Source organism: Anguilla rostrata, chromosome 6 (genome assembly GCF_018555375.3).
Source record: "Anguilla rostrata isolate EN2019 chromosome 6, ASM1855537v3, whole genome shotgun sequence".
In the NCBI taxonomy this organism is placed as follows: Eukaryota; Metazoa; Chordata; class Actinopteri; order Anguilliformes; family Anguillidae; genus Anguilla; species Anguilla rostrata.
Window position 1 is genome coordinate 3052354 of NC_057938.1, and position 26833 is coordinate 3079186.

General features: G+C 52.6%; 1 protein-coding gene across 24 annotated transcripts in view; it reads right to left on the bottom strand.

The window, feature by feature from the left end:
• The window catches only part of LOC135258220 (muscleblind-like protein 1), a 55666-nt gene that overhangs the window by 22152 nt on the left and 6681 nt on the right, over positions 1-26833 (bottom strand). For 20 of the 24 annotated variants that reach the window (XR_010330906.1, XR_010330905.1, XR_010330904.1 and 17 more), the window contains exon 2: positions 15206-15959. Coding sequence is in view for 21 of the 24 variants with exons in the window: in XM_064341552.1 (XP_064197622.1) it covers positions 15206-15379 (174 nt within the window). In the remaining 3 variants the exon portion in view is untranslated. Of the gene's footprint in view, positions 1-15205; positions 15960-16961; positions 16991-17708; positions 17734-26562; positions 26810-26833 lie in introns of those variants that run through there. The other 4 variants (XM_064341535.1, XM_064341539.1, XM_064341538.1 and 1 more) reach the window with 4 other exon arrangements.

Genomic DNA, 26833 nt, shown 5'->3' on the forward strand with positions numbered 1-26833 from the left:
AGAGAGACCGACAGACAGACAAACAGACACAGACACAGGATTTCGAAACAGACAGACAGCCTGGCAAATCGACGCGTTCCTGTTACTCAGCTCAATTAACATGAGAAAAACACTTAACCACTTAGAGCTCTCAGGGAGGGGGAAAAAAAAGCTTTTAGTCCCTAATTCAATTTACCACAAAAAAAATAAAAAAATAAAAATTAAGAAAAACAATCACTGGAAGCCAGGGAGAAATCGCTTTGCCCCAACGGCCGTTCGATGACACGCGCGCTTTCACACGGCATTCCGAACACGCCAGCAATCTGCAGGCGTTCGGTCGGAGCGGGTCAATGGTAGCCCCATTCATCGGGATAAATTAGCATTAGCGCTAGCCCATTAGCGCTCTGTGTGCCAAGCCCAGTCTCCCTCATTAGCATTTCTGCCCCCCCCCCCCCCCAGCGCTAGCTAGCGCCCAGGCTATACTGCGCTGGTGGACCCGCGACGGGTCCCTGGCCCCGGGCACGGCGCCGATAAGCCCCACGGTCTGTGGAATGTGCTGAGCGAGCGCATTCGACGTCACGTGACCGCTTCCCAGCCAATCACGTGCGGGCGACGCGGTCCGACGCGAAAGCAAGAGTCCTGTCCGGGGAGGAGGGCATTTTTTAGGCCAAGCTATCAAACGTGAAGTAAGAAACACACACACACACACACGCACACACACACACACACACACGCACACACACAGATGAAGGGTCAGCAGCAGACATGTCCTTGTACTCAGGCTCCAGGTTATAAATCTAATAGATTGTGAAACGCAGTGTTTCTCAAGCAGAGCTTCTGCGAGGAGCCAGACTCTTTCAGTGCTACTCTCCTCCCCTGCGTCCCCCAGCTCTCCCTTCCAGAGAGCAGCTGTTCCGAATTCACAATTCCTCTCTCTCTCTCTCTTTCTCTCTCTCTCTCTCCCTCCCCCGTGTCTGTCTCTGTCTCTGATCTATAAAATAAAATTCCTAAAAATGAGACAGGGCTCAATGGTATTCAGTCCTACAGTCTAGTTTTTCCAGATTTTAATCCGAGCATTACAGTGACAGTTATTTTTCAGTTACTTCAGTTATTTTTGAAACGTTTGCAGTTACATATTCCATCATGTATTTGGTCAGCGGCTGCCGGAGTCCAAGGGCATATTTTTACGGAAGTTATTTGGGTCAAAGAACCCAGCTCAAGGACACAACAGCAACCCCATTTTAGCCAGGACCAGCACCACTGGGACTCAAGTCACCTGGTTCCTCATACCAGGTATTAAATCAGCTGTCTGTTGCCTGACCGGCAGGCCATATCTATAATTCAGCTTTCTGCAGCGTTATGTAGTTTCACATCTCCAACAATGAATGAACCTGATAATTTAACATGAAATTAAATGAATCATTTTAAGACTGATTCTCTGGTAGAAGCAAGTAGGGGCTTTTACTTTGCAGATATTTTATATAATATAAAATGTGCTCACTCTTCGGAGAGCGAGACAGCTGATCGTAAATTTGAAAGCACTTATTCTAAAAAAATAATCTCATGGGTAGGTATACAAATTAATAAAATACTGAATAAAATCCATCATGATACTATCTTTTGAAATAAGACCCTTTTGCAATCCAGTGCTTGAAACACTGTGTCACTTGAGAACGTGATACAAATTTATACCAATATTTAATTCCAACAGAATCGACAGATAAAATGCAGGCTCGATTTCTCCTTCCATTTTTTTTTTTTTTTTTTGCTCTCTTTCTGAGAATGAGTAGGTTGGTTGCCAAGAAACAAGGATTCCATTCCCTGTGAGTCAGAGGGGTGGAGCCACTGGCGCCAGTGGCCCCGCCTCCACTTCAGCAGAGATCCGTGTCCTTAAAAAGACAACACAGGCGAATAAAGCAAACACCAAACAGCCAGGAGCTCGCTCATGCCACCGCATCTTGGAGTTACCCTCATTTGGGGAAGGTTGAAGGGCCAAGACGAGGCTCCAGACATTCCAGCGGACTTGACCAATCAGAGACAGCGGCCTGGATATCCCAGCCTGGATAACAGTTAATAATAATTTTTTAAAAAGGCTGATGCAGACAGGGGAGGGGGGGGGAGGACATTTTTTTTTTTTGCGGGGGGGCGTGGGGGTCGATGTGCCAAGATTTTATATTGTGGCAAGATGGCAGGTCGGAGAGGACAGGAAGGCTGGAGTTGCGGGTTTGCGTCCGGGGCTAATTCATGCATTGCCAGGACCTGGCCAGAACCGGCTCTCACTATACATCCACTGAGCACATCTCCTGTGGACACAGCTTTGAATAAATATTACCACTGTGGTGTCGTAGCAACAGGGTTTTTTTAATACTTCAGAGCTGGAGAACTGTAAAGAGAAGCCTGTTCGCTCTTGTCTCTTCTTCTCCCTTTTCTCTCTCTCTCCTGCTCTTTCACTTTTATTCGCCTTCCACTCCCTCTCCCTCTCTTTGACTCTTTCTCTCCCTCTCCTCTCTCTTCTGCTATTTCACTCTTCCTCTCCTTCTTCTCCCTCTCTTCTACTCTTTCTCTCCGTCTTCTTCCCCTCCCTCTCTTTCCCTCTTCCTCTCCCTCTTTCACTCTCTCTTTCCCTCTTCTCCCTCTCCCTCTCCACTCTTTTTTCTCCCACTCTCTGCCTGTGCGTGGCCACAGATATTATAACAGACAAACCAGATGCTTGATCCCCTATTCTTAGCATTGAGAAAGTTCTCTCTCCCTTCCATTGACACTGATGCACTCCATTCTGGCAGAACTTCTGAAAATTCATAACCAAGTGCAGTACTGCACCAGCAGACCTTCTAAATCACCAAAATAAACTCCCGTTTCTTACCAAACACTCCTGTCGTTAAGAAACAGGGAGAATGGAAGGAACATATGAGCCAACCTGGATAGTCCTAAATAATATCTGTGGTGTAGGTATGGGAAGAGGCAGTGATCAAAGCTGTGAGGCAGGAAGTGAGGTATGTGGAACAGGAAGTGAGGTATGTGGGACAGGAAGTGAGGTATGGGGGCTGGAACTGAGGTATGTGGGCTGGAACTGAGGTATGTGGGACATGAAGTGAGGTATGGGGGCTGGAACTGAGGTATGTGGGACAGGAAGTGAGGTATGGGGGCTGGAACTGAGGTATGTGGGACAGGAAGTGAGGTTTGGGGGCTGGAACTGAGGTGTGTGGGACAGGAAGTGAGGTATGTGGGACAGGAAGTGAGGTATGGGGGCTGGAACTGAGGTATTTTGGACAGGAAGTGAGGTATGGGGAGGGAAAATAAGGTATGGTGACCTCTCTCATAACCTCAAGGTTAAAAAAAAGGATGCTAAGCATTTCTGTGCAAAGGTGCGCCTGATGCCAGAGAGGACTTTCTTAATGAGGAGAGAACCTTTTCACGGGATTCCTAACTCCTAGCAGGGATTTATAGAACCAGACAGTGCGGGTATGGAGGCAGGAGGGAGGGGGGGGGGTCGGGGGCGGAGGGGGGGGAATCAGGCTGTCAGCGTCCGTGGATGTGACAGAAACATGAGGACCGTCCCGTGTAGGACGGAAGAGATAGAGCAGGATAAGGTTTCATTATCGCTGAGTCTGACAGCACGTTTCCCGAGGTCCTCCCGCCCTCCCTCGTCGCCACTAAAATCACTCACATTGTTTGGGGAATACTTTCCCAGCCATTTCCCCCTTTCTAGGGAAAGCGGAGGCGGTGACTGGAAAAGAACAGGAAGGGCACAAACGGGCACGCCCAGGTTTCTTCCAAATCGGCACCTCCACGTGCGACCGGGTCACAACCACCACCCCCAAACAACAGAGTCCATCACCAGAGCCAATCAACAGAGTCCATCACCAGAGCCAATCAACAGAGTCCATCACCAGAGCCAATCAACAGAGTCCATCACCAGAGCCAATCAACAGAGTCCATCAACAGAGCCAATAACAGGTCATACAGAGCAATCAACAAGTCTCAAGAGCCAATCAACAGAGTCCATCCAGCTCGAGTCCATCACAGAGCAATCAAGAGTCCATCCAGAGATCAACGAGTCATTGCCACACTAAACGTGATTTTATTTTTTTTTTTGCTTTTAAAGGAATGTGTGGTTTTAAGTTGTTTTTGGGAATTTTAAACGAATAAAGACACTGTTTAGAGACGGTATCCTGCGCCCAGTGGTGCTATTCTCCAGGGTGCAGGCCAGTGAAGGAAGGATCAAAAAGTCAAAAGTGTAAAAATCTCTTTCGTTCCAGCTTAGTATAGAAAAATGCTTTATTAGTCGACCGCATGATAAAGACAAAAACAATGCTCGCTCAATGGCTTTTACCTTTATCGTGTAGTTAAATTAACAAAGCGTCGGTCTGCTATAACTCCGTCCCACTTTGATTCGAATTATGTAACTGTTTGTTATTTCTGCTGTTGTGCATTTGGCAACACGGTGTTATGCCACGGCAATGAAGTACCCTGAAATTGAAATTGGGAGACAGAACAATAGGAGATAGAGAGAGAAAGAGGGGGGCGGGAAGGGCCTTCTGGTTCTGGGGGGCTCATGCATATACAGATTTTTGTTTCAGAGGGAGAGAGAGAAAAGAGAGAGAGAATGAAAAATTGAGGAAGAGAGATATTGAGGGAAAGAGAGATAGATAGGGAGAGGCAGAGTGCAAGTGAGTAATGGGGAGAAAGATTAGCAGTTAACTATGTCTTAATGAGTGTCATCAGTAACAGATCCATGCCTTCTACTCACTGTGTGTGTGTGTGTGCGTGTGTGTGTATGTGTTGTGTTATGTGTGTGTATGTCTGTGTGTGTGTGTGTGTGTATGTTTGTGTTTGTGTGTGTGTGTGTATGTGTTGTGTTGTGTTGTGTGTGTGTGTGTATGTGTTGTGTTGTGTTGTGTGTGTGTATGTCTGTGTGTGTGTGTGAGTGTATGTGTTGTGTTGTGTTGTGTGTGTGTATGTCTGTGTGTGTGTGTGAGTGTGTGTGTGTGTATGTCTGTGTGTGTGTGTGAGTGTGTGTGTGTGTGTATGTGTGTGTGTGTGAGTGTGTGTTTCATTGTCTCTCCAGACTGATAAGGGGACAGTATATGCAGCAGGGGAAGAGCACTGACAGACACTGAGCACAAAGACACACTCTCACTCACCCCGCACCCCCACACCCCCGCTAGCATCACCGTCCCCGTCAGCCCACCCCAAACGCTCTCCTCCCGTGGGGGGGGGGGGGGCAGTGGGACCAGGGAACACCCGGGCCATCCCACCAGCATTCAGCGCAGTGACATTTCTAACAGGTGGGGGGGGGGGGGAATTGCAGGGCGTGTGCGTTACTGGCATGCTACAACTCCGACCCATGCCTTGCCATAACAGGCAGAACTGCACTGTCCAGACATTGGCTTTCAGCTGCCAGCTTGTAGGAACGATTCGGGTGGCTAGGGGGTGGGGGTGGGTTGTGGGGGGGGCAGGCATATTTAAACTCCGACCCCCAGTGAATGTGTGAGCTATTTGCAGCTATCATTCAATTACAGGACACCCAGGGACATGTGTGTGTGTTGGGGGACGGTGGGGGGGTGAGCTGTCTGTGCCTGGATGGAGTGGAGGCTGTCAGGCAGTCAGAGCGGACTTTCAGCAAGAGCAGGCTGTCTGAGGTCACAGTGATCTCAGTGAGTTCAAACTGTACAGAAAACCCAGCACTACACACAGATAACAGACACACACACAAACATGCATACACACAAAACACATACACACATACACACAGAATATCCACACTCACAGAACATACACACACAAACATTCATACACATAGAACACACACACACACACACAAACATTCATACACACAAAACACATACACACACACACACAGAATATCCACACTCACAGAACATACACACACAAACATTCATACACACAGAACACACACACACACACACAAACATTCATACACACAAAACACATACACACACACACACACACAAAATATACATACTCACAGAACATACACACACAAACATTCATACACACAGAACACACACACACACACACACACAGAACAAGCATACTCACAGAGCACACACACACACAGAATGCATACACACACACACACACACAGAATGCATACACACACACACACACACACACAGAATGCATACACACACACACTCACACACACAGAATGCATACACACACACACACACACACACAGACAAACAGTACGGAAACGGGACTGGCCCAGCGCGACCTCTCTCGCTTCCTGTACTCAGCAAACAAGCGCTGCTTAAAATGGCCGCCTCTGCGGGCATCGCGCTGTGTAAACTAACCGACAGGAAGACAGGAAGTCAGGAAGACAGGAAGACAGGAAGTCAGGGCGTCTATCTGTGAGCTCAGCTATCTGCTGGCCTGCCGGTGTTTTCCAGGTGGGAAAAAGCCCGGCGTTCCGAGCTGCCCGGCGTTCCGAACTGCCCGGCGTTCCCGTGCCGTTTAGCTGGGACTTAACCTTCAGGCTCCAAGTTAAACTACGCGGTCGCTCCCTGCACTTGGACCTGTACTTCCCTCTGGGGTTTTCAGCACACTTGTCCCTGGTTACGGTTATACACTTTGTTGTACGTCGCTCTGGATAAGAGCGTCTGCCAAATGCCTGTAATGCAATGCAATGCACTGCAATGCAATGCAATGTAATGTAATGGACGCAGTTTAACTGCCATTCTTCTGCTCCTTCTCGAAAACGCTGCTCCTTTCCCCCGGATAACGCAACGCTCCCAAAATAACGACTTCTCGGGGTCGGACTTCATGGATAGACGGACACAGTCAGTATTCTCCCAATAGCTGTGTGTTCTACTGTAACATATTAAGTATACAACATGTATAAAGTATAGTGTAATACCGAACAAAAATATAATAACTATAACTATGCACAAGTTAAACATTATAAATATGACAATGTTTTGTTAAAATAATAACGGTAGGTAAAACTGAGAGCGAAATGACCACATATCCACCGTGCACGTTTCTGCTCCCCATGCCTCCCTGATCCCGACACTGTCCCCAGCCAAGGTCACGTCAAGGTCACGTCAAGGGCATGTGACTGCACCCCAGTTTTGCTGGAGAGTCACAGCGCAGCTCAGAACCGTCCAGATTTTTGCCAGCCTTTTCCAACCACAGCTTACATTCAACAGCCAAGTTCAATGACCGCACCACCCCCCACCCCCCACCCCCCCGGCCCCAAGCAGAAAGAAACATGTAGTAAATATTAGCATGGTCGCCAGTCTGCGGTATTCTGTCCTCGTTTCAACAACGAGGCAAATGAAAACAAGGGCGAACAGATCTGGAGTTCAGTTCAGGAATCTGACTTCACTCCTTGTGCAGCAGCCTGCAGAGTGGGGCCTGGGTGTGTGTGTGTGTGTGTGGGGGGGGGGGTGGGGGGGGGGGGGGACTGAGGTATTGGGGTGCACTAGGCAGGACTTTGTCAGCCCACTCTTACAAATCATGTTGGAAAACCCGGTTAAACGTGCTTAGGTAGGTAAGTAAATGGAATAATTGAAAAAACACTAATTAAAATGGCAACAATGGCAATCCGAAATGTAAAGTATTTGCCTCTGTGAACTCAGTGGCATAATGTGCGCTTCAGTGTCCTTTTTTTAGAGAATAAACAGTGCAATGCTTGTCATCAATGAAAAATCATACTGGACGAAATGTACCTCCATTTTGGCCAGATTTCTTACAATAATGGGCCAAAACGACACTTTAACCCTTTGCAGACCCGGCTCTTCCCGGAAGGTGTTCTCGAAATTCCAAGTCAGCGTTCCAGAACTTCCAGTGCTACCAGTCAACAGCAGCGATTGCTACACCAGCACCAAGAATGTTCAGTTCAGTAATATTCCAATCGCGTGTTTGTGACCTCACACTTTAATGGGTTAATAGCAGGCCTGAAGCTCTGCTCTCCCCTCTAACCCTACAGGGGACAAAAGACCCTGTTCTTAAACGCCGGGGACATCGGATCAATGGGGCCTTCTGTCTGTTTTCCGTTTTTTTTTGTTGTTTTTTTTGCCGTTGTCGTGATTCATTTAGACTCACAAAGTGCTTTAACAAACGTCAACTCTTCCCTCTCCCCTCCGCCCTCGGGGGGAAGGGGGGGCGGTTTTATCGAATCGCGCATCGCACGGCCCCTCGGCGTGGCTGACGCGCCCCGCCCAGAGCAGCCCGGCGGTTCAGCGCTGTTGTTTTTCCGTTTTTTTCCTCGTGGGCCCAAAAGGACTGTTGACACAGGAAGGGAGGGAATCTAATCAGGGTCGCACCGCCGGTGCGTGGAAGAGACTGCTCCCTCTGTCCCGATTAGCATTTAGAGGAGATGGGACTCACAACAGAAAATGACAAGAATGTCTCGCCGCGGTTAGCTGTTATCCAGCGTCGTCTCAAACATAATGTAACATAAACCAGCCCCCCCCAACATGCTCATACGCACGTAAACACGCGCAAACACATGCATGCGCATACACTCACACACACTTACACACACTCACACATGCTCACATGCGCACACACACACACACACACTCACACACACACACACTTACACTCACACACACTTACACTCACACACACTTACACTCACACACACACACTCTTACACTCACACACACACTCACACACACTAACACTCACACACACACACACACACACTCACTCTTACACACACACACACACACTCTTACACTCACACACACACACACTCACACACACTAACACACACACACACACACTCACACACACTAACACACACACACACACACACACACACACACACTCACATACACACACGCACACACACACACACACACTCTTACACTCACACACACACACACACTCACGCACTCTTACACACACACACACACTCTTACACTCACACACACACACACACACACACACATGCACACACACACACACACACACACACACTCTTACACTCACACACACACACACACACTCACGCACTCTTACACACACACACACACTCTTACACTCACACACACACACACACACTCACGCACTCTTACACACACACACACACTCTTACACTCACACACACACACACACAACACACACACACACACACACACACTCACGCATCTCACCACACTACACACACACCACACTCACACACACACACACACACACACACACACAACTCACATGCGCACACACACACACACCCACCCAGTTGGGGGATACTAGTATCTGGTCGTAAACTCAAGAACCACACGTTAGGCCTACACCATGCTGAAACATACACTACGAGGGATGTTCAATAAAAAATGAAACGAATGATATTTCTGAAAACATTTTCACTGCAACGTGTGTTTTTGTCGTCCCACGGCACCTGCATTACGTCAATGTGATTATTCAAACTGTTTTTATCTTCTCGGTATCCGGAGGTTAAACCAGGAGTTATCGCTTCGGTCGCTGAATTCAGACATTCCCACTGTGCGACCACTAAACACCGCCCCCCCCCCGATTCAGAGGTCACGACCTCACTTTAAACAGGAAGTCCATCTCAAGGGGCTCGCCTCCTGTACTGCGACGGCACTTAAGCCTCATAGCTTAAAAACAGAGGGGGGGGGGGGGGCGGGGGGGGTCCACAGTCCCCACTCACGGCTCTCTGGGGTTATCAGGCCATTTTTTTTTAAAAGCTGCCTGTTGACACTACGAGAGAAGAAGAGAGGAGGAGAGGAGGAGGAGGACAGAAGAGAAGAGGGGAGAGGAGAGGAGAGGAAGGGAGGAAAGAGGAGAGGATGAGGAGATGAGGGGAGAAGAAAGGAGAGGAGAGGAAAGGAGAGGAGAGGAGAGGAGGGGAGGAGAGATGAGAGGAGTAGAGCAGAGGAGAGGACAGGAGGGAAGAGGAGATAAGGGAAGGAGAAAGGAGAGGAGAGGAAAGGAGAGGAGAGGAGAGGAGGGGGGGAGAGATGAGAGGAGTAGAGCAGAGGAGAGGACAGGAGGGAAGAGGAGATAAGGGAAGGAGAAAGGAGAGGACGGGAGGGGAGAGTAGAGGCAATGAAAGAAAAGGAAAGGAAAAGAGTGCTTCTCAGAAACAGCAGGGGTGCGAGGCTGTGCGGCCATCGAACGGCCCAGAGCAGGACCCAGCAGCCACCAGCCCCAGAAGCAGACCCTACGTCCCTCCTGTGAATCCTGTGTCCAGGCAACACAGCCTGCGGCGACCATGGCAACGTTATGACAACGCGATGGCAGCGTGGCACCATTGTGACAGAGGCGAGAAAGTGACAGCGGCACCATTATTATCCACGCCCATCAGCCGCGCAAGCTTTCCTGTACACCGGCCAACAGCACCTCCATGGCAACCAACCGTTCGACCTATAGACTATGTACAGAGCAAACACAATACTTTTATTGACTTGGATCCATTTGTGGGATTGAAGTGCAGATGTGTGTGTGTGTGTGTGTGTGTGTGTCCATCGTTCTGTGTGTGTGTGTGTGTGTGTCCATGGTTCTGTGTGTGTGTGTGTGTGTGTGTGTGTGTGTCCATGGTTCTGTGTGTGTGTGTGTGTGTGTGTGTGTCCCTGTCGTGTGTGTGTGTGTGTGTGTGTGTGTGTGTGTGTGTGTGTCATCGTGGTGTGTGTGTGTGTGTGTGTGTGTGTGTGTGTGTGTGTGACACCGTTGCGCATGTTCACTCACAGCAAACCCAGCAGTGCTGTGTGGTTCAGTCCTGCATTCCTCCTGGATTGTGCTGCTCAGCTCATAACATCCTAATGGCCGGACACGTATGTACCGGCAGAGCCCACCACACCCAGCTTCTGCTGCTCTGAGTCACTGCACACAGAGCAGGGAGGGAGAGTGTGTGTGTGTGTGTGTGTGTGTTGGAAGTGAAAGTGTGTGTCTATGTGTGTGTGTGTGCGCGCATGTGTGCACGTGTGTGTGTGTTTGAGAGAGTGAAAGTGTGTGTGTGTGTGTGTTTGTTTGAGAGAGTGAAAGTGTATGTGCGTGTGTGTGTGTTTGTTTGAGAGAGTGAAAGTGTGTGGAGCTGGCTTCTCTCTGTTGACTTTATCTTGAAGAGCTGTTGTGTGTGTGTGTGTGTGTGAGCGTGACACCACTGCATTGTTTAGCAGATGAAAAAGAAGAATTGATAGAATCATCCAGTATAAACACACACACACACACACACACACACACACACACATGCATAAACACACAGACTCTCTCTCTCACACACACACACACACACATGCATAAACACACAGACTCTCTCTCTCTCACACACACACACACACACACACACACAGACTCTCACACACAAACACACTCACACACACAAACACACAGACACACACACACACACACACACACACACATGCCTAAACACACAGATCATCTCTCTCACACACACACACACACGCATAAACACACAGACTCTCTCTCTCACACACACACACACACACACACAGGGTGATTTGACTGCAGTCAGCAGCCTCTCCCACACTCTAATCAGTCAGTGGGACTGACACTCAGCACATCCAGGCACACCTTGCCCTCTGCCAGCCGGGAACAACAGCACAGACGCTCAGAGCACAGTCATCTCTCACTGTGCCCCCTGTGTCCCCTGTGTCCCTGTGTGTCCCTGTGCCCCTTGTGTGTCCCTGTGTCCCCTGTGTCCCTGTGTGTCCCTGTGTCCCTGTGCTCCCTGTGTGTCCCTGTGTGCCCCCTGTGTGTCCCTGCGTGTCCCTGTGCCCCCTGTATGTCCCTGTGTGTCCCTGTAACCCCTGTGCCCCCTGTATGTCCCTGTGTGTCCCTGTGTGTCCCTGTGTCCCTGTGCCCCCTGTATGTCCCTGTGTGTCCCTGTGTCCCTGTGCCCCCTGTATGTCCCTGTCTGTCCCTGTAATCCCTGTGCCCCTGTGTCCCTCTGTGTCCCACTGCGCCCCTCTGTGCCCCGTGCCATCTGTGCCCCCCATGTGCCCCTCTGTCCCCCCCGTCTGCCCCTGTACCCCCTGTAACCCCCTCTGTGCGCCCTTATGCCCCCCCCCCCAATGTCCTAACCACACACAGAGGCGCAGCTGTGAGCACAGCCTATACCGCTGCACCGCCATGTTCTTATCTCTAACGATCGCTGTGACAGGAAGTACCATTTTCTACACCCCCCCACCCACCCCTCTCTCTTCATCTCTCTTCCTCCGATTGTAACGGAGCACCACTTCCTGTCCTCCTTCCTGGAACGCCTTTGATGCAATGCAGGGGTGACCCTCGACCCCCGGACCAGGAAGCCGGCCTTCGACTGGGTCCGGCGTCGGGGGGGGGGGGCGCGGCAGGTGGATTTCGGGGGCATTCCTAACGGAGCGTTAGGCATGCGACCCCGGGCGGGGGCAGGGACACCTCCGCGCTCTCTAATCCTGCCTAAATATTTACACCACGGAGGCAGAGCCCCTCCCCCTCCTCCCTCATTCATTCAGCTCCACACAGGGCCCAGGGAAACCGCTCACCAACCTCAGCCTGGTATTAATAATCCTAATGACCTCACCTCCCCCAGCACTCCGTAGCTGCGAAAGTTTATCATTGTGCTCACATACGTGCATCAGCTGGCGCGTGTGTGTGTGTGTGAGAAAGTGTGTGTCTGTGTGTGTGTGTGTGTGTTGGATGTGTGTGTGTGTGTGTGAGGAAGTGTGTGTCTGTGTGTCTGTGTGTGTGTGTGTGTTGGATGTGTGTGTGTGTGTGTGTTTGAGGAAGTGTGTGTCTGTGTCTGTGTGCGTGTGTGTGTGTTTGTGTTTGTGTGTGTGTGTGTGTGTGTGTGTGTGTGTGGATGTGTGGATGTGTGTGTGTGTGTGTTTGTGCTTGTGTGTGTGCGTGTGTGTGTGTGTGTGTGTGTGGATGTGTGTGTGCGTGTGTGTTTGTGCATGCATGCCAGGAAGTGTGAGTTCGTGTGTACATGCAGGTGTTTGTGTCAGTGGAGCATGCAGGTGTGTGTATGCGGGTGTGGATGCGAGTGTGTGTGCATATGCGTGTGTGAGACATCTTGAACCGCGCCAAGGCTTTTCCAACGAAAATTTCGACATTTACAGCGCTCCATTTCAGCGATGGCGCAAGATGCATTTTCCTGTTCCCGCACATCGCCGCACACGGAGATCTGGGAGCGATGGCCGTGCTCCACACACAGCCAGCCTCAGAGCCTCTGCAGCACTGAGCAAAACACCCCAAAATACTTCAGATGAAAAAAAAAACAACTCCGGAAAAAAGGCCATAAAACAGCGCTTCAGCCACCGGGGAAAAAAACAACCCCACCTGCCCTCCACATGTAATATAAAAAACGAATAAATGTTTACGTTTATCGCAACGTTCCTTCCGCCGCGCGATATTCCACATTTTATTCGCCATCATGTGACCCAACGAGCGCAAGGGGGGGGGGGGGCTTTAAATGGGGCAGGAGAGATGTTTTAGAACTGCGGCACCCTGCTCCGTGTCCCATGATGCTTTGCATGTGATAGATGCTCTACTTACAAACCCGAGGAAAGCAGGACACCCCTCACCTCCGTCTCGGGGGGAGAGAGAGAGAGAGAGGAGGAGAGAGAGAGGAGAGAGAGGAGAGAGGAGGGAGAGGAGAGGAGAGGAGAGAGAGAGAGAGAGAGAGAGAGAGAGAGAGAGAGAGAGAGAGAGGGAGAGGGGGAGAGAGAGAGAGAGAGAGAGGGAGAGGACACGAGCGTGGAGAAGAGCAAGGCTAATTCAGCCTGCACACGGTCAATAGTGCAGTCATCCCACAATCCAGTTGTGGGTTGAAAATTTTAAAAATGGAATCAAATAAAACATGTTTCCACTCTTGTTTATTTTGTCTTTCTCTCTCTCTCTCTTTGTCATCACTCTCTCTCACTCACTCTCTTTCTCTCTCTCTCTCTTAAATGCTCTCTCTCAAACCGCAGCTACGAGCACACAACTGTCCTGCCTTTACGCATCACTTCCTGTTTCCTGTCTCTACCGCCAGCTTTTTTTTGCTCACCCCGGTTTTGAGGCCTGGTTGTTTCAGCCAATCTGCTTCTCATTACCAGTGGAAAGGTTTTGGCAACCGGGCGAGGGGGGGGCGTTTGAGCCACGTTTACTCACAGAAAGAGAAACTTCTTTCCATGTGACAACCTTTCTTTCTTCTCTTTTTATTGTTACATTTTCATAAGAGCGCTTGAGAAGTCTTATTCAAACGTCCAGTTATTTAACCCCGCCTTCTCTCCTCCTCTCGACTGCCATTCATGCACTCATCCATTCATTCACTCATTCACAGATTCATCTGCGTGTCGTGGGGAGAGGACGTAACCGGTCTGCGGCTCAGTCTGACTGTCTGACCGACCCACCCCCCCCACCCCACCCCCCGACCCCCCCACACACCCCCGCACCACCAGAGCCTTTAGGAAACAATTACACAGGACCTGGCCGGGGTGGAAGCACACGACTCCGGCCAGAAGCTGTCCTCGCGAGCGGGAAGGCATTCCACGCTCATTAGAGAGAGAGAGAGAGAGAGAGGGAGGAAGAGGGAGAGAGAGAGAGAGAGAGAGAGAGAGAGAGCCTGCCGCTCCCCGCCTAAGTGCCTACGTGGTAGCAGCTCCATGGCAACGCGACGCCGCGGCGATTGCAACACCGTTTCCAGCGAACCCGAGGGCGAAAATGCGGGAAAGGGGGGAGGGGGGGAGGGAGATCGTACCCTGGATACCGCTAACCCACACCTGGGGGGGGGGGGGGGGGGTGTTTCAGCTTCGCTTCAGCGAAACGGTAGCCGAGCCTCGAACTCCTGGCCCTCGCCGCTGACCCATAATCCTCAGGGTCGGGGCGTGGCCAAACGGAAGCCAGCGGCAGAGCGCTGAGAGCAGGAAGGAACAGCAATCTGCACGATGCCCGGGGGACTCAGACCAGCGCTAAAATAAGGCACTGAGACGAGGGGGGGGCGGGGGGCGGAGGGGGGGCGGGGGGGGGCTAACAATGTGACAGCCTTCCTTTCTCACCCCAATCCATCCATCCGTCAGGCAGCAGGTTAGCCTTAAAAACCCAGACAAGCAGGTTCTGGAGCTGCATTTATCCAAATAGCCTTTGAATAAATGGCTGCACTTTTTCTTTTTTTCTGCCATGGAGCTCGTGATGTGGAGCTCCACGCTGTGTTCAGACATATATCAACGTGTGTGTGTGAATCACAAGCAAGCGGCCGATAAACTCCAAACTTTGACGACCCTTGACCCCGGGACAGGGCGGCGCTCACCTTCAGGGAGTCGAAGCAGGCGATGACCCTCCCGTTGTCCACCTGGCAGCTCTTGGCGGGGTGCGCGAATTTACATTCCACATCGGAGCGGGAGCAGGTGCCCCGCTGGAACTCCCTGCACACCTCCAGCGTCAGCCACTTGGTGTCCCGCATGTGCGCCATGTTCGACGCCATGGCGACGCGAGCGAGGGCGGCGGTGTGGGGGGGGCGGGGGTGCGGCGGGGGGGGTGCAGCGGCGGGCGAACGCGTGGATTCGAGAGCGAAGGCTGCGTAAATCCAGGCGAACGGGGCGGAGCCTCTGCTTTGGTCGTCTGGCGCGTTCGTCACCGAAGGTCGTCACGTGTCTCTGTCTCCTTGGAGACGGCGGCGAATCGGGTTCCGCGGTTCGACTGGGGTGGGGAACCTCCTCCGGCGACTCGCCTCAAACCCGACTGACCCGGGAGCAGAACCAGGAGCAGAACCAGGAGCAGAACCAGAGCTCCGGAGAGACAGCTGCCCGCTCACCGGCTGGAGGGGGAGAGAAGGAATCCGGAACAATCCTCTTTCTGAGTGACAGGGCTGGCCGCGTGGGGGGCGGAGCTCGGCGCTGCGGCGGTGGGGGTGGGCGTGTACAGGTACGCAGGGGCTCAGGTGAGGGCCGTCTTCGCCGGCGGGTCGGCGGGAAGCAGGGCAAGCGGCGGAGAATGTTCTGGAAGCGGGTTCCAAGCGGCGCGGCAGCAGCAAACCTTAGCAAAGGCACTTCCTCAGTACCAACCTGCGGGAGACAGAGACCGTTAGCCACCCTCGCTACGAAGACCTCCCCCTCCTGGTGCCCAGAGACCGTTAGCCACCCTCCCTACGAAGACCTCCCCCTCCTGGTGCCCAGAGACCGTTAGCCACCCTCGCTACGAAGACCTCCCCTCCTGGTGCCCAGAGACCGTTAGCCACCCCCGCTACGAAGACCTCCCCTCCTGGTGCCCAGAGACGTTAGCCACCCCGCTACGAAGACCTCCCCTCCTGGTGCCCAGAGACCGTTAGCCACCCCGCTACGAAGACCTCCCCCTCCTGGTGCCCAGAGACCGTTAGCCACCCCCGCTACGAAGACCTCCCCCTCCTGGTGCCCAGAGACCGTTAGCCACCCCCGCTACGAAGACCTCCCCCTCCTGGTGCCCAGAGACCGTTAGCCACCCTCGCTACGAAGACCTCCCCCTCCTGGTGCCCAGAGACCGTTAGCCACCCTCGCTACGAAGACCTCCCCCTCCTGGTGCCCAGAGACCGTTAGCCACCCCGCTACGAAGACCTCCCCTCCTGGTGCCCAGAGACCGTTAGCCACCCCCGCTACGAAGACCTCCCCCTCCTGGTGCCCAGAGACCGTTAGCCACCCCGCTACGAAGACCTCCCCCTCCTGGTGCCCAGAGACCGTTAGCCACCCTCGCTACGAAGACCTCCCCCTCCTGGTGCCCAGAGACCGTTAGCCACCCCGCTACGAAGACCTCCCCTCCTGGTGCCCAGAGACCGTTAGCCACCCTCGCTACGAAGACCTCCCCCTCCTGGTGCCCAGAGACCGTTAGCCACCCTCGCTACGAAGACCTCCCCCTCCTGGTGCCTTCCGCAGACACACACGCGTGTGCACTCATACACACACACACACACACACACACACACACAAGCACATATATATGCACACACACACACACACACACAAGCACATATATACGCGCGCACACACACACACACACACACACACAAGCACATATATACGCACGCACACACATACTCGCCATGATCACCCTGTCTCCACAGGCTCCAGGAAACCCAGATGAAACATCGTATCGCTTACACAGTCATGCACTGCGCAGGCAGCTTTGGTAAACGTGTTTAAGAGAGCGAGAGAGGGAGAGAGAGAGAGAGAGAGAGAAGGAGGAGGGTGAAGAGGGGAGGGGAAATGAGGAGAGTGGCAGAGCGGCTACTTCCCCTCTACGAGCCCAGTCGGCAGCAGCCAATCAGAGCGCGCTTACTCACAGCCACACATTCTGGGCTGAGAGCCAGGTGAGAGCAGGGCAGGCCAGGTCTGACAGAGAGAGAGAGAGAGAGAGAGAGAGAGAGAGAGAGAGAGAGAGGGAGGGAGAGAGAGAGAGATGGAGAGCGAGAGAGAGAGAGAGGGAGTGAGAGAGAGTGCAAGCAGTATCCCAGCTCTGTTTTACGTTGTTTTGAATATCTTGGAAATGATTAAATCTACATCATTACGTTTATGAGACCAGAAGCGATCTGCCAGTTAATTTGGTTGCGCTGACGAAATCTGCGAGCGCCATCTTTTAAACAGCACGTGCGCGCGTACTTCAGGAGCGCGACTTTCGCGGCTATCGCATGACGAGACGTCTGCGAACGAGAGGCAAGCTGTGCCGTTCTAAAAACATACGTTTCCCAGAAGCCCTCCCTGCCACAAAAACAAAGCAGTCTAGACCAACACTGAGAGCAACAGGGCGAAGGAAAGAAAAAGAAAAAGAAAACGAAACAATCCTACCAAGGACATGCTACTGCAGGGCGCTGAGGAGGAAGAGAGCGAGACAGTGAGTGAGTGAGAGAGAGAGAGAGAGAGAGAGAGAGGGAGGGAGGGAGGGAGGGAGAGAGGGAGAGAGAGAGAGAGGAAAGGAGGGGGGAGAGAAGAACCACGAGGCTGCCTGCCACTAGAGGAAGTAAACATGTTGATGAGTGTTGGTTACCCAGCATGCAATGGGAGACTTACAGAAGATCGAGACTTAATTTGCCTAAGCACACACACACACACACACCTACACTCCCCCTGCAGTAGCAGTGAAGAAGACAGGGAGTGAGGGGAGGGGAACAGAGGGGAGAGAGAGATAGTGAGAGAGTGAGAGGGAAGAGGGGAATGTACCATCTAAGCAGCAGAATGTCAGCTAGTTGGACTGATATCCCACTTAAGTGCCATGTGTTGTGCCCCACCCCCCAACACACACTCACACCCAGCCCTAATGACCAGAGTGAGACCACAACCACATCACCGTCATAGAAGGATGGCAGAATGACGCCATTAACCCCACATTAATTATGAAGCAGGCAATTTGGCCATTTCCAGTAACTTTCTCCTCTTTTTTTCCCTCCTCCTCCTCTCACCTGCGGTTTTAAATCGTGCGTCTGGTACATCACCACTCCCCAGGGACACCCTCCTACCCCCTTTCTTTTCAGCCGCCCAAAAGGAAAGGTCCTTTCATAGCGAAAACAAATCAGAATCCGAACATTCCAAAGTCGACCGTTTTTGCACCGCGCGGTAGCCTACCCAAGACTCGCAGAGGTGAGTAAAACACTGTGAACTCTCTGCTTGGACCCCGCCGTACCAGAGCGCAGGGCGCACGTTCAACGTTAAACACGCCACGGCTTGCTACATCCTCGATACGGGACACGCCGTTCCCTCGCACCTGAATTTCTCTTGTTTGGTTAGTTTCTGGGTTTTTGTTTTTTTTTCGTACACCGCGAAAGACAGGAACCGTGCCGGCCAACGAAGCCTAGCTTTTTGGCTTATTGCTGCTATCGCTTACCGACTGGAGAAAGCAAGTAAGCGGCTCGCGGAAATGTGTTTTTGCATTGTTCGAAAGGGCGATGAAAAAAAACACACTGCGAGCGTCTTGATACGCAAACGGAAAAGATTAATCACTTCGCCGGTTCAGCATGTGTGCTGGCAGAACTACGCGCAGGAACTTGCTCTGAAACAGACTGCATTTTGCATTTCATTTAGGGAAGTAATTTTTAGCGCGCCGAATATAAAGTGTGGTATAAATATTATTATTATTATTACTTTGTGGTGGCACCGAGGGTACTCCGTTTGAAATGGACGCTGTTTGATCCCGTCACACCCTGCTGTGATGGCCATACTGTCCAGGAATGGAGACTACACTTTCATTTGAGCAGTTAGCAAACACTCGTTCAGAGTTATTTACAGAAGTCCGGGCAGACATACAAAGAAAAGAGGCCCGTACAGATTATTAGCGCAACAACAGACCGCTGCTTACACGTAAACATAAACTGACCAGCCAGATTTAAGTGGCAGAGGGAGTTAGGGGGATACAGTGCTTTCACGTTGAGAATGACTCTGGGACCAAAAAATGCGTCAGGGAGAGCAACCACACCAAGGAAGGTAATTCTCAAACTCACCAAAAAAAAAAAGTCATACCATGCTTTATCTGAACCCTGAAGGGATCGCACAACTGCAAAGAAATAAACGGCGGAAATTTGAAGAATGTCAGAACTAGGCGATCGAGTTAAAACTTGTGAAATGAAGCGTAACTGAAACGTCAATCACATGGAAATCTGACGGTTCTACATCCCCACCTCCACCTCACCCTGAATGACTCCTGGCATAGACGAGGTGCTGCTGCTAGTCTGTCCGACACCGTGAACGTGACCTTCGGACCGCAAACAGACTGATAACGATAACGGGCGGTCACGGAACGGTGGAAATAAACAGATGTCTGTATATAAAAGCAGCCCCCAACTCTCCAGACATCAGACATTAGTGTGTATATTTAAAAAATAAAATTAAAAAAACCCATAATGCACAGCTTCCTCTCTAAAACACGTAAGTACCACAGAGAAAAACCATTAGGCATAAACAGATTTCCCTCAGTCTGCATCTCCCTTATTCTCTCTCGCTCTCTCTTTCCCTCTCTCTCTCTCTCTCTCTCTCTCTCTCCAGTAAGTTATGTATTAACGGCTGGCCACTATCAGCTATGAAACGAATGATTTGGGCCTGAGTGTGTTTTGTTGACCGACCCTTTTCCATCTGCGTTTATGTTGGTTGCTGCGATAAGACTTTCCGCTAAATGCCTGAATGTAGCGTAGCGTAATGTCCCCCTGCGCCCCCCCCCCTTTGCTTACATTCTCACAGGTGTGATTCAGAACTGACTGACCGTGCTCTCTGTTACCTGTGCGTGACTGCTCAGGCTCCAATTCCCAGAGTCATCGCTACACCTCCAACTGTGCCCAAGCGGGGTTGACCTGCACCCTCTCCCCCCCCCTCCCCCCCCCAGTCAGTCCCGCTCCTCCCCCGACTCGTCTCCTCAGACGCTCAGCTTCGCGTCCGTACGACCTGCTGCGCTTCACCTGCTCTGTTGCCATGGAGATTCCTCAGGACCGCTCGGAGCTCTCGCACTCACTGAGCCGGAGTTATTAAGGCCCCACCCCTACCCCGTGCCCGCCCATCCCTGGGCCTAAACTCCACCCCCCCCAAGGTGTAATGCGTGAGACGCCATACCCAGGTAGTTCTGCCCCCCAGCAGAGCTTCACATAACCAACGGGCCCAAAGCCGAACAAGAGGTAACGCGCGGCCATGACCACAATGGTGATGACGACGACGATGGTGACGATGGCGATAATGACCTCATCACACATAGCCTGCTCCCGCGGGCGCTGCGCAAAGTAAATGAGTATAAAGCGCGAAAGCAGAAAGTGACGCGTCAGGCGTAACACGACGACCTCCGGAGACGCGCGAATTGGCCGGCTGTTTGGACGGAGGGGAGGGGAGAGGGGTCACATGTCTGCGGGGGGGGGGGGATACACAACGCCGCGGTCGGGACCTTTCGGGAATCTTTAAATATCTGGTGATGAGTCAGGCCTCTGGGCTGACCACTCGAACAATATTTCAGCTGGAGTCAATAACACCTCTCCCCCCTGCCAAAAAAAGCTCTCACTGCCGGACTCCCCCCACCCCCACCCCCACCCCCGCCCCCGCCCCAAAGAAAAGGCACTTCCTGTCCCAGTGCCCTTACTCACAACAGCAATGGGACCAGAGGGATATTTTAGAGCACCAAAACGTTTGAATGTTTTGAAAACAGAAACGGGACAGAAGTGAATTTTGGGGGGCAGAGCTTAGAAGGCACAGCCGATGAGAGGCCAGACAGCGCTGAGGCACAGCCAATGAGAGCTCAGAGAGCGCTGAGGCACAGCCAATGAGAGGTCAGACAGCGCTGAGGCACAGCCAATGAGAGCTCAGAGAGCGCTGAGGCACAGCCAATGAGAGGTCAGACTGCGCTGAGGCACAGCCAATGAGAGGCCACAGGGCACTGCGTGCGGTGAGCCACACCCTTTAACACCAAGGCCAGCTACAGGCTTGAACTGCAATGCTTCCCCCTGCCGTCAGCCTAGGGGAGCCAAAGATTCCCTCCCCCCCACCAAAAATGATATTGTAGCAACCTGTTCGGAATGAACTTCCTGTTATTGTGGGCGGGGCATTCGAAATGGAGCAGAACACTCCGCCTGTCAAACTGGCACAAGGGGTCCGCTGGTCTGCACCAGCAACCACTGCAGAACAGAGGGGGGAGGAGCCCAAACCCAACACTCCGGAGTAGCATCCTCCCTCCCTCCTTCCCTCTCTCCCTCTGCCTCCCTCCCTCTCTCCCTCTGCCTCCCTCCCTCTCTCCCTCTGCCTCCCTACCTCTCGCCCTCTGCCTCCCTCCCTCTCTCCCTCCACACACACACAGGCACACACACTCACATGTGGTAACCCAGCTGATGCAGAGCTAGGATTTGTAGCACTGCAGTACTGATCACAAGGCCATGTGCATATGCTTGGTTGTGTAAGTCACAACCAAGCGCGTGTGTGTGTGTGCGTGTGTGTGCCTGTGTGCATGCCTGTGTGTATGTGTGTGTGTGGGTGTGTGAGTGTGTGAGTGTGAGCATGTGTTTTTGTGTGTGTGTGGGTGTGTGTGTGCCTGTGTGCATGCGTGTGTTTGTGTGTGGATGTGTGCGTGTCCGTGTGTGTGGGTGTGTGTGGGTGTGTGCGTGTGTTTGTGTGTGGATGTGTGCGTGTCCGTGTGGGTGTGTGTGTGCCTGTGTGCGTGCGTGTGTTTTTGTGGGTGTGTGCGTGTGTGTGCCTGTGTTTGTGTGTGTCTGTATGTGTGTGTGTCTGTGTGCGTGTGTGTGCGTGTGTGTATGTGTGGGTTTGTGCGTGTCCGTGTGTGTGCGTGTGTTTGTGTGTGGATGTGTGCGTGTCCGTGTGTGTGCCTGTGTGCGTGTGTGTGTGTGTTTTTGTGTGTGGGTGTGTGAGTGTGTGCCTGTGTGCGTGCGTGTGTTTTTGTGTGTCTGTGTGGGTGTGTGTGTGTGCCTGTGTGTGTGCGTGTGTTTGTGTGTGCGTGTGTGTGCATGTGTGTGTGCGTGTCCGTGTGTGTGTGTGTGCCTGTGTGCGTGTGTGTGCGTATGTGTCTGATACATGTGCAGATGACCCCTGCAGAGAGTCACAGGACACAATGCTCTCACTCATGGCTCTAATCAGGCAGCCAATGCCACAGATTATCATCAGCGTCTGATTGGCTACGGCTACGGCTGCCACGGTTACGCCGCGGTTCCACATGGCAACCCACCGCCGCCCAGGGAGACACTTACACTGGAGGGTCACATGACAACCTCCAGACTCCTGTATCATTCAGAGCACGGGAGAGGGTGGGGGGGGGGGCAGGGGGGGGGGGAGAGACAGAGAGAGATGACTGAAAAGTGCAACAGAGTGATGCAGTAGGAGAGAGCGGAGAGAAAAAGAGAGGTATCACCAAAAGGAAGAGAAGAGAAAAGAAAGCGGTACCAATAATGTTACAAACTGCAGGCTGCTGTTGGTTCTGTGGGCTCTAGACTTCCCTCTGACAGAGAGAGAGAAGGAGGGAGGGAGGGAGGGAGGGAGGGAGAGAAGGAGGGCATTCGACATAAATGTGAGCAAGAATGCTGAGATCCACCGTCAGGGTGTGTTGACAACCTAATCCTCCAGCGGCAGCACAACCCTGTCAGCTCCGAGACAGACGCGTAGCACCCACAGAAAGGCAGGAAGAAGAAAGAAACACACACACACACACACACACACCAACACATGCACACACGCACACACCCACACATACACACACGCACACACACACCAACACACGCACACACACACACGCACACACACACACACACACACAACACACCACACACACACACACACAGGCACGCGCGCACACACACACACGAGCATACACACGCACGCACACACCCCCACATACACACACACACACACCAACACACGCACACACACACACCCACACATACACACGCACACACACACACACACACAGGCACGCGCGCGCACACACACACACGCGCATACACACGCACGCACACACCCCCACATACACACACACACACGTTGAAGAAGTCCTGTTGCGCCACGTCTTTCAAATTCAGATTAAAATTTCGGTTCAAGCTCGAGCTCAGATGTGTGTCATAGACACGGCCATAAAAATGCAGACTTGGCCCAACTGTGGGTTCAGAATTGATGTGCGGCGCTGTTGTCGATTACCCAACTAAAAATAACACGTACGGCGATGCACAGGACCACGGCTGTATTTTAATACATTTCGATAGAACGAGGGCCGGGGCAGGGCATGCTGGGATACATCTGACTGTGAGAGTATCTGCGTGGATTAATACCACATAGGGTAGTCTCTCTTTCTCTCTTTCATGCTCTCTCTCTCTCTCTCTTTCTCTCTGTCGTTCTCTCTATCTCTTGTACTCTTCCTTTATCTTTCTATCTCTTTTCGTTTTTGAAATGAAAAAAATGAAATTAAACATTTCTCTCTCCTTTTTGTTTTTCATTTCCCTTATTATTCTCGTGTTTGTTTTCCAAAAATATGCATTGAGGCATCCTGTGTCTGTGAAATAGTAGCCAGTATGAGTGAGTGAGTGAGTGAGTGAGTGAGTGAGTGAAGTATATATACAGGCTTTTCTGATGCTCTGATTGGTTGTAATAAAGGAGTATCAAAGGTCTCTCTCTTTCTCTCTTTCTCTCTCTCTCTCTCTGAGTCCAGTCGTCTGCACTCCCCTCCTTCTGACACGGTTGCCACGGTTGCGTAAGATACAGGGCGTGGTCACGGCCGCAGCTGGACGCGGGCCGTCCAGGGTGGCGTTAGGGGGCGGAGCACACGCGGCGGGGACCACGCGGCTCACGCCCGTTACTCTGAGAGAAGGCCGCCCTCCCAGAGAACGTCGGCGCGGGCAACCCGAGAACTTAAATCACTTCCTGTAGGCAGCAGCAAAAACGCGCACACGCAGGAAGTGTGATTCTGCAGAGGTGAAGACAGCGGGCCACGTGATTGGCTGCCGGGGCATAAGGGAGCCAATCTTGGCTCGAGCCAACCCCTCCCCCCCACCCACATGACTCACCACATGAGAGGGGAAGCCAGCACACATACCCAACACGCCAAACACATTAACACTTCTTCTTATATATTTTACTTCTGTTTCCTCTCCAGCCAATGAGATTATCACAGCACTGCTGCTGTTCCCCACTGCCCCCCCCCCCGTCCATCTGCCCCCGTCCCCGTCCCCAGGTCCAGTGTCACAACACACACTGCCCCCACTGTCTACTCACTGTGTCAAACAATCAGGACTAAGAGTCACAATGAGAGGTCAAAAAAGCATGCGTCGTCTTGTGCTCTCTCTCTCTCTTTCTCGCTCTCTCTCACCCCCTGTCCTCTCTCTCTCTCTCTCTCTCTCTGCCCCCTCTCTGTCTGACCCCCTCCTCCTCTCTCTCCGTCTCTCTCTATCCTTCTCTCCCTCTCTCCTCCTCTTTCTCTCTTTCCCCCTATCTCTCTCTCTCCCTCTCTGTCCTTCTCTGTAGTCCAGGTGACTGGCAGAATCCCAAATGCCACCCTCATTCCTTCTCTCCCTGTCTCACCCAGTCCTTCTCTCTCTCTGTCCCTCTCTCTCTCTCCCTCTGTCCTCCTCTCTCTCTCTCCCTCTCTCCTCCTCTCCCTCTCTCTCCCTCCCTTCCTGTCCCGCTCTCTCCCTCTCTCTCTCCCTCTCTCCTCCTCTCCCTTTCTCCCTGTCCCACTCTCTCCCTCCCTCCCTCCCTGTCCCTCTCTCTCTCTAGCCCAGGTACAGAGTCCCTCTGAGCCCGAACGTTGCGCCCGCCCATATAAGGGCGTGTGGCGGGAGGCGGGGCGGGCCTGATTTACGCCGCCAGACGGCGCATCGCCGGATCCCGCCGCACGAGGAGCAGAGCAGGACACTCCTCAGACGGAGCGAGGGAGGGAGGGAGGGAGGAGAGAGGAGGAGAGAGGAGGAGAGAGGAGAAGGAGGAGGAGGAGGGGAGGGAGAGAGGCCAAAACCGTTGTGTGTAAGCAGGGCTCTCAGGTTTTTCAGTTAACCAGCAGCATGTGCTGCGTGCCCCCCCCCCCCACCTTTTCACACGTACGCAATTACTGTGTGAGTGTGTGTGTGTGTGTGTAGGTGTGTGTGTGTGGGTACATGTTGAATCAAGTCGAGATGCCAAAGGGGACAATCCACCTGTTTTACTTTCTCCCTCTCTTGCTCTCTCACTCTCTCTCTCGCTCTCTCTCCCCTAGTGGATCAGCTGAGATCAGCCCCCCCTTGCCCCCCCCCCCCCCAGCACAGCCTGCAGGGACACACACCGCTGAGACCTCTCTGTTTTCTCTCCAGATCGCAGAGCAGTGAGTGTGCATTTAGCACAGCACCATACACTGCAGCTAACCCTGACACTCAAACTACCCAAAACAACACAGACAGACACACACACTCAAACTACCCAAAACAACACAGACAGACACACACACACACACACACACACACACACACACACAGACAGGCACACACACAACACACACAACAGGCACACCACACACGCACACACACAGACAGGCACAAACACATGCACACACAGACAGGCACACACACACACATACACAGACAGGCACACACACATACACACACACACACAGACAGGCACACACACACACACACACACAGACAGGAACACACACACACAACACACACACACACACACAACAGCACACACACACACCACAACCACACAACACAACACACACACACACACACGCACAGAGACAGGCACACACACACACACACACACACACAGACAGGCACACACACACACACACACACCACACAGACAGGCACACACACACACACACACACAGACAGGCACACACACACACACACACACACAGACAGGCACACACACACACACACACACACACACACACACACACAGACAGGCACAGACACACACACACACACAGACAGGCACACACACACACACACACACACACACGCGCACACAGACATACAATGACACGTACCCATATGTACACACAGAGTTCTGCGCAGCCTGCTGTTCTATCCGGACTCCAGCGGCAACGGCGTGAAGAGACAGAGACAGCGAGAGAGAGAGGGAGAGAAAGAGAGGGGGAGAGAGCGAGAGAGAAAGAGAGAGAGGAGGAAGGAGAAGGAGAGAGAGAGGGAGGGGGAAGAGCGAGGCAGAGGAAAAGGCTGCAGAGAGAGCGATCTAGACAGCGGCTTACCTCTCTCACATCGTTCTCCACAGGGTGTGCGCGTGTGCGTGTGCGTGTGCGTCCGTGTGCTCGCGAGCGCGTGCGGGCGTGAGCGTGCGGCGACGACGAGGACGGGGCGCGCTGGCGGCTCGGCTCCCCGCTCCGGGCGGGTCATCGTCAGGGGGGGAGGGGGGAAAAGAGCGGGAGCGTCCGTCCGTCTGTCCGTCCTGCGTGTGTCTGTCCCGTCTGCGTTTCAGTCCGTCCGGTCTGCCGTCTCACACACACACGAGCAGCGTTCCTG